Consider the following 19556-nt stretch of genomic DNA (forward strand, 5'->3'; position numbering starts at 1 on the left):
AAACAAATTTAATTGTCCTTCAATAGAAGGTGGTAAAATAAGCTATGGTATGGATTATTCCCTGGCCCTTATAAAGAATGAAGCAGCTCTGTGTACTGACATGGTATTAGTGAAGGAGGAGGATACAGGTGTGTGTATGGTGTGCTACCTTTTGAGAATGTGTTTGCAGCTTTTGTACAACATTTAGAATGTCTCTGAAAGGATACAAAAGAAACAGTTGCCTGGAATGGGGAACTAGGTAGCTGGAGGATGGGCAGGAGAAAAATTGACTTATCCTGGTAAACGTTTTGTAACTTTTAAACTTTCTATCTTGTGTATATATATCACCTATTCAAAAAATTAAGATTTTTTTAAAAAAATTGCAGTAACAAGATTAGAAAAAATTATTTTCAAAATGTTAAATGATTCAGAAAAATACTTCCTAACTTAAAAAAAGTGGTATATATTGAATGTATATGTGTGCGTAGACACAGTAAATTTAATTGAAAAAGTGAAGGAGGAGGAAATACCACAGAATATTAACTCTGGTTTTAAATGGGTGATAATTGGGATTTACATTTTTCTCTTTTTGGTTGCATTTTCTAAATTTTCTTTGGAGAGTATTATTTTATTGTCAGGGGGAAAAATGATTTTTTTTTAAAGCAAAGCACACATGCCTAACCAAACCCCTTGTTCGGGAGTTGTAACTTTCCATGATGCCCTGGGCCCTCAGATGGGTCTGGTCTTTCTAGCAGCCCCTGATTGGTGTGATGCTCCTCCAGGGGCACAGTTATCTAAGTCCCTCTTGCCGTGGTTCAGCTCACTTCTGCTTCTTCACTCTGTGGCCTTGGGAAGCACGTGTCTTCTGCCCACTGGTGGTGTGTCAGCACACACACGCACGCATGCGCACAACTTTCCCACGTGCACTCTGAAAGTTTCCTTTTCCTGGCCTTAGACTGTTTCTCCTACTTACCATTTATAACCTCTTTGAGAAAATGACCCTTAACCTAAGACATTTTTCTAAAGCTTAGTACAAGCCCCTTTATGGTCTGTGCCATGCTTTTCCTGTGCCATTCAGGTCGATGATTCTCCCTAATATCTTTAATGTGGCACTTTTTTTTTTTTTGGAAGGGTAACTAACATTAGAAAACCCCATGTCCTCCTAGGTTAAAGGCCCAGGATAATCTGCCCCCCTGAAGGTTCCATGTCATTCTCTCAGTTAGAAACTGGAAGTATTTAATCATTTACCCTGCATTCTGTGGTTGACTGAAGCTTTGAAGCCGTCCATGAGCTGGGTCGCATGGTACTTTATCTGCCCACAGGTACCAGGAGCTACTGGATGACAACCAGGCTCCTTTTTTCTTGTTCACATGTGCAATGAGGTGGCTGGCGGTGCGGCTGGACCTCATCAGTATTGCTCTGATCACCACCACTGGGTTGATGATTGTTCTCATGCATGGGCAGATTCCCCCAGCCTATGCAGGTCTTGCCATCTCTTACGCTGTCCAGGTCAGTATCTGGGTTGGGGGCATCAGCTTTGCATATTTGAGTACATCCTACTTTGGCATCATTGGGGTGGGAATGGGGGCTGCACCCTAACCATTGGTTCACCACAGGACCCCTAGAGCATCTCCTGGTCTGGCCTGACAGTAATAGTCTGGATTTGGCTGGGACATGCTGGAATGGGAGAGAGGGGTAGAATTCAGAATAAAAGAATTTAACTCCTTAAGACCAGGTGTTCCTTTTATTACTCCCTGTATTCTTGTGTATATTTGACATTTTCCATATTGGAAAGGTAAAAGTAAATAAGTAACCAAAGGAACTCCAGAAAGATATGTCTTCATAGATGTCCAAAGATGTCCATGCAGACTCACTAGATGATTGGTTGGGGAAGACAGTGTGCTGTATCCACTGTGCTCAGAATCCTCAGTCTGTGGTGCACATGGGCTGTTTTCACCTTTTTCTCAGCCTTTTTTCTTTTATCTTACTTCCCTAGGAGCTTTCTCACTAGTGGCTCACAGGCTACAATCTCTGTTGTGACTACCACAGACAGGCTCAGATACAAAGTCATGCAGCTTCAGGTGTGTTATTGGAAACATAAAATTGACTAGAAGGCCTCAGGGTACAAGAACATAGTGCCAGCAGGACCCCAGTGCCACCTGCATTCACTGAGCCATGCAGTTGACGTGAGGAATGGTAGGCATGGTCTTAAATGTGAGAGAGTGACAGGTCCCTGAAACCAGCTGTATGTGTGCTCAGGTAGTTCTTACAACTGAGTCACAGTCCTCTGGATGAAGGAAGTTCTCTCTTATTGCCAGGCACATATGGATAACGAATTCTCTGTTGGATTTTTGCTTTCCATTATCAGTTAACGGGGCTGTTCCAGTTTACTGTCAGACTGGCATCCGAGACAGAAGCGCGATTCACCTCAGTGGAGAGGATCAATCACTACATTAAGGTCAGACTGCTTCAGGCCCTTCGCGGTGGTCTGACTCCTCCCTTATTTCCATAGATGGTGTGCAAGCAAGAGATTTGTTTTCTCTGCTTTGCCAGCATGCTTGGAATAGAGCATAGAATACCATAAGAGCTTCTAAATATATTGATAAATTATGTCCAGTAGAGAACTTAGGTTCATTGGCTAATTCCCAAAATGTTCAGAATCTGCTTATTTCAGTTTAACCTACTGATGTAACATTTTCCTTGTCCTGTTTGAAACCATGAATCATTTAAATTCCTGGTCTAGTCCAGTGGTTCTTGGCCAGAGATGGCCACCAGGATCCCCTTTTGGACTTTCGGTGGAGACTAACATGGGCCTCACTTGCAGATTCTGATGCCATGGGTCTGGAGTGGGACCCCAGCTTCTGTAGTTTTAAAAGCTCCATAGATGTTTCTTAAACTGAAACAAGTAAATTAAGGCAACACTTAGAGTAGCTAGTCTTCTCAACTTCTCCTTGGAGCCCCTTTAGTCTTGCCCTGAGGTGACATCTTGCTGGTGTCCCAGTGGAACCCTAAAAACAATTTTCTGTGGAAGGAAGCAGAGTCATGAGGAGTTAGGATTCTCAAATTTTACTCATTTCTCAAGAGTCACCTGTCTTATGAACTTCCCTGAGACTGTATTAGTATTTGTGTCATCATTGACAGGGAAGAATAATACTTTCTGAATTCCAAATAGTTCAACTTACAAACATAGTTTCAAAAAACCATTCTCACAGTTGAGAACTAAGTGTATGTAAACTGCACTTCCTATCAGAGGTGTGCTTCCTCACCCACTTGTTTAGACAGTGAGCCTCATTCATTATCAAGTATTTCATAAATTTACAAATATTCTCATAAAGAGAGTCAGGGAACTCTCTGATGTATCTGGTGGCAGCTGTTCTTTATGTTTAGACCTTGCTGCTTTGCCCTGTGTTGTGGTCCGCAGAGAACACGTGTATGCACATGCGGGTGCGGAGCTTGAGTTAATACTGCTGGTGGGGTCAGTCTCCTGCTAGAGAGGACAGGATGATGGTCAGTGGTGATGCACTGCGGACCCATTTCTAAGGACTGCTTTCCCACAGCCAGTCCCTTACCTGAATATCTCTCCCAACACAGTCTTTCCAGCTTGGAACTTTAGACTTCAATCTCCACTGTCCCCGAACACTAGTCTTTGGCCCTGATTTCTCTCTAAGGCTATAAGCCCCATGTCTAATTGCCAGAGAGTTTTGCCAGGACATTGTGAAGTGTGGGTGTTGGTGACCAAATTACCCAGGCAGTTATAGTACAACCTTTTAAAGCTGGAATGGATTCCCAAGGTCATCTAACCCAGTCCCCATAAATTGTAGATGAGACCTTATGGCCTGGAGAAGAGAAGTGGCATGCCTACGTCACACAGCTCTTAGTGGCAAAATTGGATTTGGAGTCTGTCTCCTGGATTCACCAGGATGTGTCAAAATGCCAGGATCTGATCAGATGTTCAGAAAATGTTGGTTTCCTGACTTTGGGATTAATTTAGGCTTGTAGTATTCAAATGGTGGGATTCTAAAATTTCAAGTGGGATATTTTCAAAGAATTCTGATAAAAACTGTGGTTGAAGAGGGGGTGAAGGACCTTGTGACCCCCCCCAGTTAGATTCTCCCTTGGCCCCCAGGCAGTATTATGGAGAATTCCTTAAGAGAGAAGGCAGTTTGAAAACCAAGGCTATCTCCATGCTGCATGGCGGCCATTAGCACAGTAGCTGGGTACTCTCTCTGTCTAGTTTAGTGTTGGTGAGCATTTACTGCCAAGGCATTCTTTTTCAGCAGGGGCTCGGGGTGGTAGCTGCCTGTGTGTGGCTGCTGTAGTTGTTCTGTCTTTTTTTTTTTTTTTTTTTTTAATTTTTTTCAGATGTTCAGAGACCTTTTATTTTATTCATTTATTTATATGTGGTGCTGAGAATCGAACCCAGTGCCTCACACATGCAAGGCAAGCGCTCCACCACTGAGCCACAACTCCAGCCCCAGTTGTTCTGTCTTTATGTGTCTATAACAAAGCCATGCTGCTCTCCAAAAACCTGCAGTCAGTCTGAACTGGCCACTTCTGTCTCCCTAGACCCTCTCCTTGGAAGCCCCCGCCAGAATCAAGAACAAGGCTCCTCCCCCTGACTGGCCTCAGGAAGGAGAGGTGACCTTTGAGAATGCAGAGATGAGGTACCGAGAAAATCTCCCCCTAGTCCTAAAGAAAGTGTCCTTCACCATCAAACCCAAGGAGAAGATTGGCATTGTGGGGCGGACAGGGTCAGGTAAGGATCAAAAAGTCCTCTCTAGAGAAACATTTAAAGCAATTGAAACCTAGTTTTTTGTCAGCATTTAACAGTTTATTGAATATTGCTTTGATCTCTGAAAACTGGATCCCTATTGGATAAGCAATTAGTTTCTCAGACCTCTCCAAAACTGGCTTTGTAGGTTGGTTTTTTGGTTTTGTTTTTCTTTTTTCTTCATTTTATTTTTTTCTAGATTGGTTTTTAACCCTGCTTTTATGCTATGTTGGGCTTTCTCCAGTTATCAAAGCCTACCCTGTCAGAGCAGAATGCTGTGACTGTGTAGCAAAGTACCTGGGACTCCCCTACCCAGTGATAACACTGGTGACATCTTGGTGGATATCTTGTTTGGTTTTTTTCCTACTAACATATATGTTTACAAAAAAATGTGGTCATTTTATACTGTTGTATAAATGAAGTTTTATGAACTTCTTTTAAAACTATCACTATTTTCCCATGTTACTTAATGATTGCTCTGTAACATAATATACAGTTCTATTTTATGGGTGTACCATAATGGATATTTAACTAATCCCCAATCAATAGGGAATTGAGGCTGTTGTTAATTTTTCACTCATGAATAGCACTGCAGTGCACATCCCTATTTTTATGAAGTCAGAGTAGGTGAAGAATTTGAAGGACTTTGTGATACGTTGCTCGTGTAGCCTCATATTTGTTGGAAGCTTGCAAAACTCTAAAGAACCTGTGTTCCTTTGAAGACACATTATTTTCTTGATCTGACATCAATTGTGAAGAGATAAAAGAAGTGACCTTCATTTTAGGTATTTTACTTCACTCTTGTTCTTACAAATACGTTACTATATAACCTGTAGATTTCTAGGGTCATTTCCTTCCTTAGTGACATTTTCAAAGATTAAGTCTTATCTTCTTTTACAAATGGTCTGTCCTTGTACAGAGGTCTCTCTGGTTTATTTATCATTAGCTTCCTGGGCTTCATGCTTCCTTGGCATCAAAACCATTTGAGCTCTTTCTCTTGCCATGAAAAAAAATTTTTTTTAAAGGAGACCTTTTGTCTTTTCTGGCCAATTTACTTTAAAGAGCCTTCTTAAGGGGAAAGAAAAAGTCATTACCTATTTTCTGTTGGAGGGAATTGCTTCATGTCAAAACAAGACACTGCCTCCAGGTGTTTCAAACTGGAAAGAGAATTGTCAGCAAGGACATGACTGTCCCAAAAGCTTGAAACACCTTTGCTCTAGATCTAAACTGTGGGTCTGAATTACAGAAAGCTTTTGTCAAATTTTTCTGGTAGTTGTTGCTTTGTTTTTGGTTTTGTTTTTGGCACCATATGGAGAGAGACTTTTACATGGTTATTTGACTTAGTAATTTCAGTTCTGAGAATGTAACCCAAGGAAATTATTTGACACAAGGGAAAGCTTGAGCACTGAGATTTGTGCCACAACATTATTATAAAAAGAGAAGACTGGATTAATAAGTGAGAATACATCCATGTGAATATGTTGGAACCATGCAGATTTTATCTGGTAAAGGTTGAGTGAGTGCTCGTCACACAAGAGTGAGGGAAAAAACAGTGATAGTATTATATCTTTGAGATGAGCTCAACTCCAAGGAAGAAACTGAAAGGGAGTGTGTCAATATGTCAGTGTGTCAGTAGTGAGTTTATGGGAGGTGGACATTGTCTTCCTGTATTGCATAGCTTTTCAAATGCAGATTCCATCAAGAAAAACTTCAGCCTGTCCTTACGATACTGGCCTCCTCATTTCATCCACCACTCCTGCTTCTCTGCCGCACCACAATTCCCTGTCTCAGGAGAGTCATCCGCAGCCTCTTCTTTGCTTAAGCCAAAACCTCCTTCCCTGGCGCATTTACCCCAGAACCCCTTCCACACCCCACTGCTCCAGCAGTGAGAAACCTTGCCTTAATTTCTTTCTCAGCCACAGCAAAGGGATAGAGAGAGGCAGGACTTCTTGTGCTCTGGTTTGCCCTCCAGCTGCTTGATGTAGGACTCTGTTCCCCTCACTCTGCAGTCCGCCCTGCCCCATGCCTGTTCCGGAGAAAGAACAGGCCTATTTCCACTTTACTCTTGTGAACCGGGACCTGTCTCTCCCATGCCTCAGGCTGTACCTCTGGATTTAAATGACTACTTTGTAGCTCAGGAACGTTAAATGCTTTCTTCTGTTTCCAGCTATTGTTTACGTATTATCTCAGTCAGTCCAAAGAAGGATAGGCTAGGAAAAGAAAAAAATGACTTTGCCCTAGGCATAAACCAGTTTTGGCTTCCCAGAAGTTGCTAATAGAGCTACTTTCCTGCCTGTCTTCTGATCCCCAGGGAAGTCCTCTCTGGGGATGGCCCTCTTCCGTCTGGTGGAGTTATCTGGAGGCTGCATCAAGATCGATGGAGTAAGAATCAGTGATATTGGCCTTGCTGACCTCCGAAGCAAGCTCTCCATCATTCCTCAAGAACCAGTGCTGTTCAGTGGCACTGTCAGGTGAGGACCTGTGCACCTGCATGCTTCCTGCTTCACTTAGAGGCCAGGTGGGTATGTACACAGTGCCAGAGCTGGCTGGTACCTGGGATGAAAGCCCATGACCTCAGTCTAGTACTTTTCCCTCTACACTGTGTGTGTGTGTGTGTGTGTGTGTGTGTGTGTGTGTGTGTGTGTTTTCTTTTTGGTCACAGGGATTGAACCCAGGGACACTTAACCATTGAGCCACATCCCCAGCCCTTTTTATGTTTTATTTTTGAGATGGGGTCTCGCTAAGTTGCTTAGAGCCTCACTAAGTTGCTGAGGTTGGTTTTGAACTTTTGATCTTCCTGCCTCTGCCATGCCCCGCCCCGCCAGCCAGTGGGATTACAGGCATGTGCTACCATGCCCAGCATGCACTGTGTGCTTTCTGTTGCAGAGGCAAGAGGCAACTCTGCTGCAGGAGCCCCTTTAAACAGAGCAGAGAGGTCCTGCAGCAGGTGGTAAAGAAATCAGAGAGATTTGGGCCAGAGTTCTTCCCCATGACTGGACAAGTTACCAATCCTAAGCCTGTTTCCTCACCCCTAAAATGGGAATACTTTTTAAGTATTTTAAAGACCTGTTGTTGTGGATTGAATAAATTCATACAAATAATATGAGCACAGAGCCTGGCCTTTTCTTGGTGTATCCATGCAGACAGAGAGCAGAGCAAGCAAGTTTTTGTTTCTTCCTCTTCTTAGAAGGGCACTAATCCTGTCACAAGGACCCCATCCTCATGACTTCATCTAAACCTGATTACCTCCCAAAGGCCCCAACACACTGGTGTATAAATTTGGGGGGCAAACAAACATTCAGTCCATGCCAGACAATTAGTCAACATTCTTGGTAGTGTTTATTTTGGCATTTCTCTCACTGAACTCAGATAGTGTGTTCTGGATCTTTTGATGATAATGAATCATTCCCTTTGGGTACTGAGGTAACAAGGTCACTTAAGCAATGTCAGAAGAGAATTAGAATTCATTGAAAGGTGAAGTTTAAACTTAAGACATTAGAACATGTTGCCAAGTCTTCTCTTCCCATAAATCTTTCTGTTTTTAGATACCACAGGAACACTTTGGAGGGGAAAATGGCCTTTTAGTATTTGGCGCTAGACAAAAGCACTGGATATTTTTTTATTGTTTTTTCATCATCATTTGAAAGAATTAAGAAAGCATGCTGAACTTTAGACTGAATTTGAAAATGTTGCTACCAAAAAGCCTTAATTTTCTTTTCCTTTTTTTTTTTTTTTTTTTTTTTTTTCGGTGCTAGAGATTGAACCCAGGGTTGTTTAACATCCGTAGCCCTTTTAAAATATTTTCAGTTTGAGACAGGTTCTTGCTAAGTTGCTTAGGACCTCGGTAAGTGGCTGTGGCTAACCTTGAACTTGAGATCCTCCTGTCTCAGCCTCCCAAGTCACTGGGATTACAGGCATGTGCCACCACACCCAACTAAAAAGCCTTCATTTAAGAATTTTACAGCACTTTCTTTGGATTTGTAATTGAGGGCTTCGAGAGTTAATGGTCGAGAATCGACCATGGTGTGTGCAGTTGTGTTTGTGGAATGAGGAGAGTGGAGAATGCAACTCTAGTGGAATTGGGACCCTTTGGTATCATCTCCAGAGAGATGTCTGCAGCCTTGTGGACAAGCTGGGGACAGGGGTGCGCTGCCGTCCCGAAGTGGCGTTATTGCACTCACCATGCTCATAGGGCAGTCGGCTCTGCAAACTCAGAAAACTTTGTAAGCTTCATTTTTTGCCACTCTAACTTTGGCTTCTTCAGTCAGTAGTAGACGCTAAAAAGGTTGATTCCCAGAGTATCTGTCCTCCTCCTTTTATCCAGCCCTCCCTCTTCTTCCCTCCTCCGTTACTTATAGATCTCAAAGAACTTTCAGTTTGTCACACTCATTTGCTTTTCTTAGTAGAAAGCCTGAGTTGAGCTTCCCAAGCTAGGGCAGGAGAGATCAGCTATTTCCTCAACTGCCTCCTGGAGGCTCTGAATCTGGAAACCCTGTTTCCACCGCCATTAACCAACATTGAGAGCAGGTGCATCTTGAGATACCAGCAAGTAATTTAAAGCTTGGAAGGAACTCTTAGAGGGAAAGCAAGATGGAAAACAAGATCAAGCAAACTCAGACAGTCCCGAGGTCTAGATTCCTGAATTGGTCTACATATGTATATAATCGATATCGTAGACCAGCTGATTTGTAGCCATCCCTCCCTAGATTTAACCAGAATCCTGTCCATTCCCCATATCTGCATCCCAGCCCTCCCTCATATCTGGGCTTGGCTCTCAGGCCTGGGTTTCTGCATCCCAGCCCTCCCTCATATCTGGGCTTGGCTCTCAGGCCTGGGTTTCTGCTGCTGTTCCTTTCCTCAGCCTTTTGCACTGAGATATGGCTCCATGAGGAGAGGCCCCAGGTCCAGGCCTTACGTGCTATTCCCCATATCTGCATCCCAGCCCTCCCTCATATCTGGGCTTGGCTCTCAGGCCTGGGTTTCTGCTGCTGTTCCTTTCCTCAGCCTTTTGCACTGAGATATGGCTCCATGAGGAGAGGCCCCAGGTCCAGGCCTTACGTGCTTTTCCAGCCTCCCCCTCCCATGGCAGTGCTCTGCCATTTGATCTGTTCATTAAATTTTCTTACTTTTAGGAAGCATCTGCAGCTCTCAACTCACAATCACAGCAGAAACAACTGGGACCATAACTGGCTCATTCCATTTTGGCTTATCCTGGGCCCAGAACATCTGGTACAGGAGCATTTGGGACTCGCGATGGGCTGAAGCACCTTCTTAGAATCTCAGGGTCTTTCAGTTGTCTCTGAACTCTTCTGTGGTTTTAAGGGAGCCCCCTGTCCTTTTTTTGATAGTCTTCCTGTTGAATTTGGGAACCCCCCTCAAAAAAAAAAAAAACAACTTGTAGTTTCTACATCAGATAGTAACAGAGTCCACTAGATAGGTCTAACATTTGTTGAAAAGTCATTCTATGCTGGACACTGCTGCTCTAAATAACAACACAGCAAGAGTAATAGTGACAGCTAAGCTTATTGAGGACTTATTATTGAGGACCTAGGATGAGCCAGATACTGTCCTGAGTGTTTTAATTGTGCTAATTCATCAAATACTCAAAACTCCATGAGGTAGGTACTATTGTTATGCCTGTTTTATAGACAGAAGAACTGAAACCCAGAGAAGTTAAGAAATTTACCTAAAGAAACACAGCTGAAAGTGGCAGAACTAGAATTTGAACCTAGTCCAGCTGGCTGCAGTGTTTGGGCTTTCACTCATTACCCTCACTGATACCTCCCGGAGGAGGTATTTGACACCACTCATAATCACAACCTTGAGGGATAGTTCATCTCGCTAAAAACAAGAGGCAAGCCTACCTCCCCAGGATCTTGACCTTTAGTGACCTTTTACCAGCATCTTGAGTCTCCTGGTCTACCTCCTCCATCTTGAGAAAATTTTCCACCCAGTCTGCTGCTTTCTTTAGTCTTTGTCATTTACTCTGTGTTCACTTCTTTTGTCACCTGATTTTACCCTTATCAGCTAACAGCCAGGATCAGTCCATGTCCATGTTTCTGAATAACTGTTTTGAGCTTTCCTGAAGAGGTATGTGAGCCCCGGTGTCTCTTGCTGAGGACCAGGTCTTCTCAGGAGCCCACCCTACATGGTCGGACAGGGTGTTTAAGTGCCCAGTCTTCCACTGGATCTTTTGCATGGTCTCACACCCTGGGAGGTGTTCTTGGCTTTATTTAGCAGTGGCCAGTAGGCTAGCTTAGAAGTTGCTTAAAATAAAATGTAGAAAACCAAAGATGGAAATGTACTTTTGACAACATCAGGACCCCAGGAGTTCAGATTATTAAAAATAAGCACCCTCATGTTTAGGGATTTTTTTGTTTTGTTTTTGTTTTTGTTTTTGTTTTTTTTTTCCTGCCTGTCCATCTGAATACTCTTGATGCACTGGATGTGTGACTTTTCTTTCCTTGCTCCCTGTGGGTCAGACCCAGGACCATCTGGCTTCTCTAAATGAGAGTGTGTTTTTTCTATTCCTGATTAGCTCCCTGATGGGAATAGTCTGGTCTGCCTTAATGTGTATATAGACCACCCACTGGTGCACGTAAATATTCCTTATGTATCTGGAGCCCATGGGTTAGGCTTCTGAGACTCCTTCAGCACTGGGATAGGCCCAGGGTTTGAGGATCAAGCCTGTCAATATATCTGCCAAGTTTTCACCCATAGAAAATCTGATGGGGCAGGCTGCTTAGTGAGCAGGCAGCTGTCCTTTTTTGTGCTATTTGTCTGCTAAGAAGTATTTGATGAATTTACTAAGTATACTTACTTCCTAGGATTTTATAACAAAGGACAGTCAGCCATTCTATCCACCGGTTCCCCATCCACGAAATCAACCAACCTCAGGTTGAAAATGTTCCCCAGCATTGTATCTATACCAAATTATATATGTTTTTCTTGTCATTATTCCTTGAACAATACAGTATGAAACCATATAACATTTGTATTGCATTAGGTGTTATATGTAGTTTCGGAGATGATTCAAAGTATATAGGAGGATATATGTAGGTTATGTGGAATGCTGTACCATTTGGCATAAAGCACTTGAGCATCCATGGATTCTAGTGTCCTTGGGGGTCCTGGAGCTGATCCCCTGTGGATACCAAAGGACAACTGTACCGCAAACTAGGTGGATTTAAACAACAGAAATTATCATCTCAGAGTTCTAGAGGCCAGGAGTCTGAAATCAAGGTGTTGCAGACCTTGCTTCCTCCAGAACTTGTAGAAGAGGGTCCTTCCTTGCCTGTTCTGGCTTCTGGTAGTTGGTGGCAATTTTTGGCATTCCTTGGCTTATGGATGAGTCACTCTGGTCTCTGCCCCCATATTGTCACACGATGTTCAGAACTGTCCAGTCCTGTTCCTTTGGCATCATCTTGATTTCTTTGAGGTAGAAACAGTTGGTACAATAAACATCAGGAATCCCCAAGCCAGTCATCTGTACCAGAAAAATCTTTTCCTTCTGAGTTATCCTTTTCCCTCTCTCCTTTCCTCTCTGCCCTTCTGCTGGGTTGTTTTCTTTTCCTGATTGGGCTCCCTGCTCAGTGATGGGGCATTGAGAAAGATAGCAGGGCCTGCAGTTAGCTGAGTGGCAGGGCACTCACCTAGCATGCATTAGGCCCTGGGTTAGATCCTCAACACTGCAAAAAAGAAAAAAAAAAAAAAAATGCATTCTTTTATATTCTTCTAAGCTTATACATATCAAGAGATGTATTTTAACACATTGACACAGGAAGAAATCTAAAAGGACATCTGTCAAAATGCTCTCAGTGTTTGTTTCTAGGGGTATCATTAGAGGTATTTAAAACATACTCATCTTTGTTCCGATTGTGTTTTGCATATCTGTATTTTTTTTTAATTTTCTGGGCTTGGAGGCTGAGGCAAGAGGATGGTGAGTTAAAAGCCAGCCTCAGCAACTTAGTGAGGTCCTAAGCAACTCAGTGAGACCCTGTCTCTAAATAAAATATAAAGAAGGGTTGGAGATGTGGCCCAATGGTTAAGCGCCACTGGGTTCAGTCCCTAGTACAAAAAAAAGGAAAAAAAAAAAAATCTATAACTAGTATTATTTACGTAAAAAAAGTTAAAGTTGAATCAGGTTTTATAGAGAAGAAAGGGAGGCTCAGTCCCCTCTCAGACTTCTTTGTGGCTGCTTGTGGAATGAACCATCTGTGACCTTCAGTGCTGGAGTCCTCCGTTTCTGTGTGTGCGTGTTAAACTTTCAGCACAGGCAGCCCTTGTAGTTTGGTTGCTTAAATGCTGGCCTCTGAGAAATTGTTATTACATTCTCTGTAGATCAAATTTGGACCCCTTCAACCAGTACACTGAAGACCAGATCTGGGATGCCCTAGAAAGGACGCACATGAAAGAATGTGTAAGTGAAGAGCCATGCATGAGCTGTGCTGGAATTGTAAGAGAGGGAACCAGGAGTGCTACTCTCACTCCCTAGCCTGCTTTGGCTCCCTCTGCCAGTGGCCACCTTTCCCTCCACCTTCAGGATGTCTGTGAAAGAGTGCATTGGAGCAGAGCTTCCCAGGCATTTCAGATATGTCCTAAGAGTTGGTTTCTCCTAGCCCCATCTCCCACACCACCATATTGCCTCATACTATCCATCAAGATATTAATAACAACTCAGAATTCATTAATGCTTTGAAATTAATTAATCATAAGAGTGTAATACTTGTGCAGCATCCATGTATGTGCAAAAGTTATACAATTTACTGAGTCTGCAGAAAACACGTAGTATGCATGTGGATCACAGACCTCTTAGGGCAACTCGGCAAACCTCTGCCAGGAGCCACATCTAAAGATGGGTACCACTGGCCTGGAGTCGGGCTGGGTATCCCCGTCCCCGATTCACATAGATGAGCCTGCTTTATCTTTCTCACTGGGCTTCCTCAAACAGTTTCATTTGAAGAATGTGTTCCACAGCTTACAGAAGGAAGTTTGGCAGCCATGGGCCTACAGCCTGTCCTTCAGGAGTGGACTTTTGCCTACTCCTCTTATATGACCACATTTTCAGAACCAAAAATGTGAACCCACCATCTGACAGGATTTGGGAAACATGTAAATATTAAAACTTCTGGGATATTTGGATGGTGTGGAACTCATAGACTCCTGTATTTGAGACATGGGCCGTCATAGAAAATATGGATCCTGGCACATGTGATCACATGTCCCTTTTTTCAAATGAGCCAGGTTGTGCCTACTGATTCTTTCATAAGTTTCAGAATAATTTCTTTTTGCCTCTGGAGGTTGGAAAGGTTGAATTTGGATTTTCACCCTTCCAATCTTTGCTTCCCTACCCCTAGATTGCTCAGCTACCTCTGAAACTTGAATCTGAAGTGATGGAGAACGGGGACAACTTCTCTGTGGGGGAGCGGCAGCTCTTGTGCATAGCAAGGGCCCTGCTGCGTCACTGTAAGGTGAGAGCACAGTGAGGTGAGGCACTGGGCAGGTGGCAGGAGCAGAGAGCAGCAGAGAAGAGCTAGAGCGCCAGTGCAGCCCCCAACTCCTGCCTCGAAGCCCAGGAGCACTTTCCATGAGCACAGCCAGCCTTGATTCTAGATTAACCTTGACACGATTTAGTATATGGATTCGGGGGAGTATCTTTTGTTCTGTTTTTTAACCTCCCTAAGCCTTCAGAATCCAAGGACAGCTGTTGTTTCTGGCCAGGGAGTAGTTGTAGCACGGCAAGAGACTTCCAGATCATCAAACTACCCCACCCTACCCTAGTTTTACAAATAGGAAAAGGGAGGTCCAGAAAAGTTAATGTGTACATCAAGAGCCACAGAGCAAGTAGGGACAAGTATTGAATTAAAACAGTACTACTTGTGTGTCCTGTTTGTGGTAATCAAGGCACATGTGGGTTATTTCAATTCTAAGCCAAAGCATATTTTTATACATGTGTATCTACTTAGAAAAAACAATGTATAGTATAGAATTAAAATGAGGAAATACATTTTAGTAAAACTGAGATCAACCAGAATGGAATTAAGGAATTAAGCATTCTGGATCCCTCTTTCTCCTCTGCTTTGCTGGCAGATTCTGATTTTAGATGAAGCCACAGCTGCCATGGACACGGAGACAGACTTACTGATTCAAGAGACCATCCGAGAAGCATTTGCGGACTGCACCATGCTGACGATTGCGCATCGCCTGCATACGGTTCTAGGCTCTGATAGGATTATGGTGCTGGCCCAGGGACAGGTACTGAGCCCTTCAGGGACTTTGGCTTGGCATGTGGCCTTTTCTGGGAGGAAAGCTGGCCTCTGCTGATGATGGGCTGATTGCCATCTTCATGTGATCCTGGGCATTCAGATAAGCAGCCATAGCAACCCCGTTCTGGTTGCCCTTGGGAAGGAGACAATCAAGAGATGGAATCAGGTGGGCTCCTACCACACTCTGATTTTGCTTTAATAGTTCTTTTGCTGCTTGTAAGCTGTGGCACTTTGAGGTAGGGCAGAGAGCACGTTCACTTAGTGATTCATTCACCTACACAAACCACCTAAGGCATATTTGACCAGCCACCCTGTGTTTGCTTTTTGCAATCATGTAGTTTGCCAGATTTCTGTCCTGGTGTTCCAGACTTTCCCACAGTCTGGTCCTAGCTTAGCCTTCCTCGTTTCCCACCTTTCTTTGCAGGCTTCATTGGCTGTAGACAATCTTGCACCCTCTAAGCCTTGTCCTCTCTCTGTCTTTGCTCCCAGAGCTCATGCTACCTGCTTATTGCCTGCCTGTCCCTGAAGAAGGACATGGCTCAAATGCAAAAGCTTTCACAAGACTCCCTGGTTGCCTCAGCTCTCTCAAACTGTATCTGTCCCTTTCTTGTAGCCTTCTGCCTCATCTGTAGTGATTGTGAAATACCCTTTCTCCCTGGAGAGCTCCCTTTAAGTTCCCTGAAGGAGGGATCACACCTCACTCTTCTTTGGGTCCCCAGCAGTGTTCTGTACATAAGCAGTTGTCAAGTAAATTTATGTTGGACAAATACTTCCTTTGTGTGCCCCTGGGATAGAAATATATTAATAATTTAGCAGAAATAGGTCATTTATAATGCCTTGTCTTCTGTTATTAACAGTAATGGCACCACAGCAGCCACTTTTATTGAAGGCTTACTGTGTGTCTGCACTGCGCTTAGCGCTTTACAGGCCATCTCTCCATGTGACTCCAGAACCAGGCAGGACTGCCAGCTCTGCCTCACGGGTAAGGGGCTACAGGAAGTGGAAGGGCTTGGACTAATCAGGCCCTGACTCCCAAGCCAGTGTTTTTAACCACTGCACCTCACTGTTTGGGGGACATATTGAGAAAAGCATTTTGCAGGATTGGTTCTTCCTGGGCTCGAAAACTGAGTTGAGAAAATGTAGACAGTTTTTTTCCTTATCTTGAAATTATGTTCACTTTAGTATTTTTCGTGACTGTCCTTTACATGATCCTAAATATTTAGAGATTCTTTATGACATATGCAGCACTACTACTGTGTTTGTAGGTATTAAATAGAACATAATAAAATAAGGTAAAAAGGACACCCACACCAACTGGTTGCTACCTCCACTCTTGAGATTACCCCCATTCTCCCTTGAATACGTATCTACTTTCCTAAATAAACCTCTCTCTATGCCTTTGAAAAACTGATAATAGCAAAAAAATAAAATAAATCAAGGTAGAAGGAACCAAGAACACCTTCTAGGAAATTCTTTTTAAAAAATATCAGTCCAGGCCTATTTGTGTCTAGGCATGACCTGATGTGTTTTGGAGTTGGAGGATGATTGATTATTCATGAGGGACTCTACCCTTCTCTTCCCTTATTTTGTTTTTCTTGTTAAATAACGCTTATACTTCTTTTTGCCCTGGTCAAGTCCCTGAGCCTGCGTCCCCTCACCTGAAAAGCAGAGTTAACCTTTCTGTCTCTTTCTCAACAGTTGTAAGGGTTGATTACATGTTGAGAGATGGCACATAAAGAACTAATCACATAATAGATTAAATAAAAGAAGCTATTTTGAAGTGGGAGTGGTGGCACACACCCATAATCCCAGTGACTCTGGAGGCTGAGTCAAGAGGATTGCAGGTTTGAGACCAGTCTTGGCAACTTAGCGAGGCTCTAAGCAACTCAGTGAGGCCCTATCTCAAAAAAAAAGGGGGGTGGAGCCTGGGGATGTAGCTCAGTAGTAAAGCATCCCTGGGTTCAATCCCTAGTACCCCCCAAAAAAGTAGCCATTGCGGTACCATTATTATCAATAACAGAAGACAAGTTACCAATGATACATGGCTCGTTCCTTCTGTAAGACTTTAATTTTAGTAAACCCTAAAAACACACAAAAAGGCAAAAACAAGATCACGTCATTTATCTCCCCTCCCCAAGATAAGCATTGTGATACATCGGCATCTCGCCTAGCAGTACTTTTCAAACATCACAGACTCCCACACGTGGGATGCTCTCTGCCCTACTAACATGGTGCCTTCTGCCTGGAAGTCCATCTCAGGAATGGGCATTTGACCAAGTCAGTCCCTTCCTTTTTTTCTCTGCCAACTAGGCATCCTGAGCTCTTCCTTCTCCATCTGCAGGGTTAGATTGGTTTGCCCAGCAAAATGGCACGAGCCTGTATGTCCTTGACTTGAGCCATGATTGTTCCCCTGCATTTGATCAATTCCTTCCTTCCCAAGGCTAAAAGAAGCAGGATTTATACACAGGAGGTCTAGAGGTCTTTCTCCCTGAACTTTCCTTTACTCCCTGGGTATTTGGAAAAATGGGCCCAGCAGGACTAGTTGAGTTATCCCCCTGATTCCATCCTCGGGGAGTTCTGGGGTCTGCCTCCCTTCCTTAGCAGTAGATCCTGTGAATCACCCCAACTGTCCCACAGTCTGACGCCATCTCCTCCTCTTGCAGGTGGTGGAGTTTGACACCCCATCAGTCCTTCTGTCCAACGACAGCTCCCGGTTCTACGCCATGTTTGCTGCTGCAGAGAACAAGGTGGCTGTCAAGGGCTAACTCCTCCCCACTGATGAGGTCCTTTCTTCAGAGCATCGCCATTCCCTGCCTGGGGTGGGCCCCTCGTGTCCTCCTGCCGAAACCTTGCCTTTCCCGATTTTATCTTTCGCACAGCAGTTCAGGATTGGCTTGTGTGTTTCACTTTTAGGGAGAATCATATTTTGATTATTGTATTTATTCCATATTCATGTAAACAAAATTTAGTTTTTGTTCTTAATTGCACTCTAAAAGGTTCAGGGAACCGTTACTATAAATGTATCAGAGGCCTATAATGAAGCTTTATACGTGTAGCTATATCTATATATAATTCTGTATATAGCCTATATTTACAGTGAAAATGTAAGCTGTTTATTTTATATTAAAATAAGCACTGTGCTAATAACAGTGCATATTCCTTTCTATCATTTTTGTACAGTTTGCTGCACTAGAAATCTGGTTTTGCTATTAGACCGTAGGAAGGATAGCATTTTGTTGTTCTCTAGCTGGTTGTTTCACGGTGCTGGGCTTTCTGGGTGTCCAAAGGAAGACTTGTGGCAATAGCGGGCCCTCCGCGGCCCCCTCTGCTGCCTCTCTGCAGCCACTCCAAGGATGGGACGGGGCTGCAGGAGGCCTTGCAGAGCGCCGTGAATTCTCAGGGCTCCTGCTTTCTGTCCTGGTGTCACTTACTGTTTCTGTCAGGAGAGCAGTGGGGCACAACCCCGGACCCCTCTGCCCTCCCTCCAACAGGAATGAGAGTCGCAGACGCATTCCGCATTCCTCGGAGAGGGGGATTTCTTTCCTGCCTTCCTCTTTTTGCTGTTGTTTCCAAACAGGAATCAGTCCGTTCACAGAGTGTCGCACTGCCTCAGGTTCCTCAAGCTGGCCACTGCACGGAGCTCTCCAGCTCCGAGACCTGTTGGCTCCCAGCCCCGGGGCCGACTGCTGCTTTTTTAGGTGGTACTTTTCATTTGCCTGTTCCCACACCTCCACAGTTCAGTGAAGGGTGCAGGATCGTGTGGGTCTGTTTTCCCTCCTCACTGCAGCTGTCGCACAGTCTCCTTCTCTCCAAAGTCTGCAACTTTCAGCAGCTCTTGCTAATCAGTGTCTCACACTGGCGTAGAAGTTTTTTTGTACTGTAAAGAGACCTACCTCAGGTTGCTGATTGCCGTGTGGTTCGGTGTGTTCCTGCAGACCCCCTTTGTGCTCTGGGGCCGGTAGCTCAGGTGGGCGTGGTCGCTGCTGTCATCAGTTGTATGGTCAGTGTTGCATGTTGTGACCAACTAGACATTCTGTCGCCTTAGCATGTTTGCTGAACACCTTGTGGAAGCAAAAATCTGAAAAAGTGAATAAAATTATTTTGGATTTTGTAAAAAAAAAAAAAAAAATTCCTGGTGCATAAAATAGTCCTCTGGGAAGGGAGTGAGATGGCTTTGAATGACTTTGGAGTACTGGTGCCTTGGATCTGACTGTCCAGTGATGGAGTTACATCTGGGAAAGGCTGGTAGCCAAGCCAGTTACTTGCAAGGAGCATGGGACCCACAATGCCTGAAGTCATTATGGATGGGCCTGACCCCTTGCAGACTGCATTCCTTCGTATGTCACCAAATGAAGCTCCCGTGCTGTTGATAGGAGGGCAGGGAGTGGGGAAATGAGCGGTTGTAATGAGGTGGGTGGTCGTGGTGAAATGTGTTTATAATGAAGCATTTTGAGTGTCCTTAGCAACTCAAATAATAAGATTCCCCTTGCTACCAATTCATTCAAATTAACCCACTAAGAATAAGTGTCTATTCAAAAGGC

At 43.9% G+C, this 19556-nt stretch overlaps 1 protein-coding gene across 5 annotated transcripts in view; it reads left to right on the forward strand.

Annotated features, from left to right (window-relative positions):
• ABCC5 (ATP binding cassette subfamily C member 5) overlaps positions 1–18164 on the forward strand; it is a 90090-nt gene extending 71926 nt beyond the window's left edge. For all 5 annotated transcript variants that reach the window (XM_079101532.1, XM_079101529.1, XM_079101531.1 and 2 more), the window contains 8 exons: positions 1302–1488; positions 2348–2437; positions 4546–4735; positions 7062–7221; positions 13091–13169; positions 14107–14220; positions 14840–15004; positions 17679–18164. In XM_079101532.1, coding sequence (XP_078957658.1) covers positions 1302–1488; positions 2348–2437; positions 4546–4735; positions 7062–7221; positions 13091–13169; positions 14107–14220; positions 14840–15004; positions 17679–17780 — 1087 coding nt within the window. In that variant the 3' untranslated portion in view covers positions 17781–18164. The remainder of the gene's footprint in view (positions 1–1301; positions 1489–2347; positions 2438–4545; positions 4736–7061; positions 7222–13090; positions 13170–14106; positions 14221–14839; positions 15005–17678) is intronic.
• The last annotated feature ends 1392 nt before the right edge of the window (positions 18165–19556 follow it).

The sequence above is a fragment of the Sciurus vulgaris genome (genome assembly GCF_902686455.1).
Source record: "Sciurus vulgaris genome assembly, chromosome: 10".
In the NCBI taxonomy this organism is placed as follows: Eukaryota; Metazoa; Chordata; class Mammalia; order Rodentia; family Sciuridae; genus Sciurus; species Sciurus vulgaris.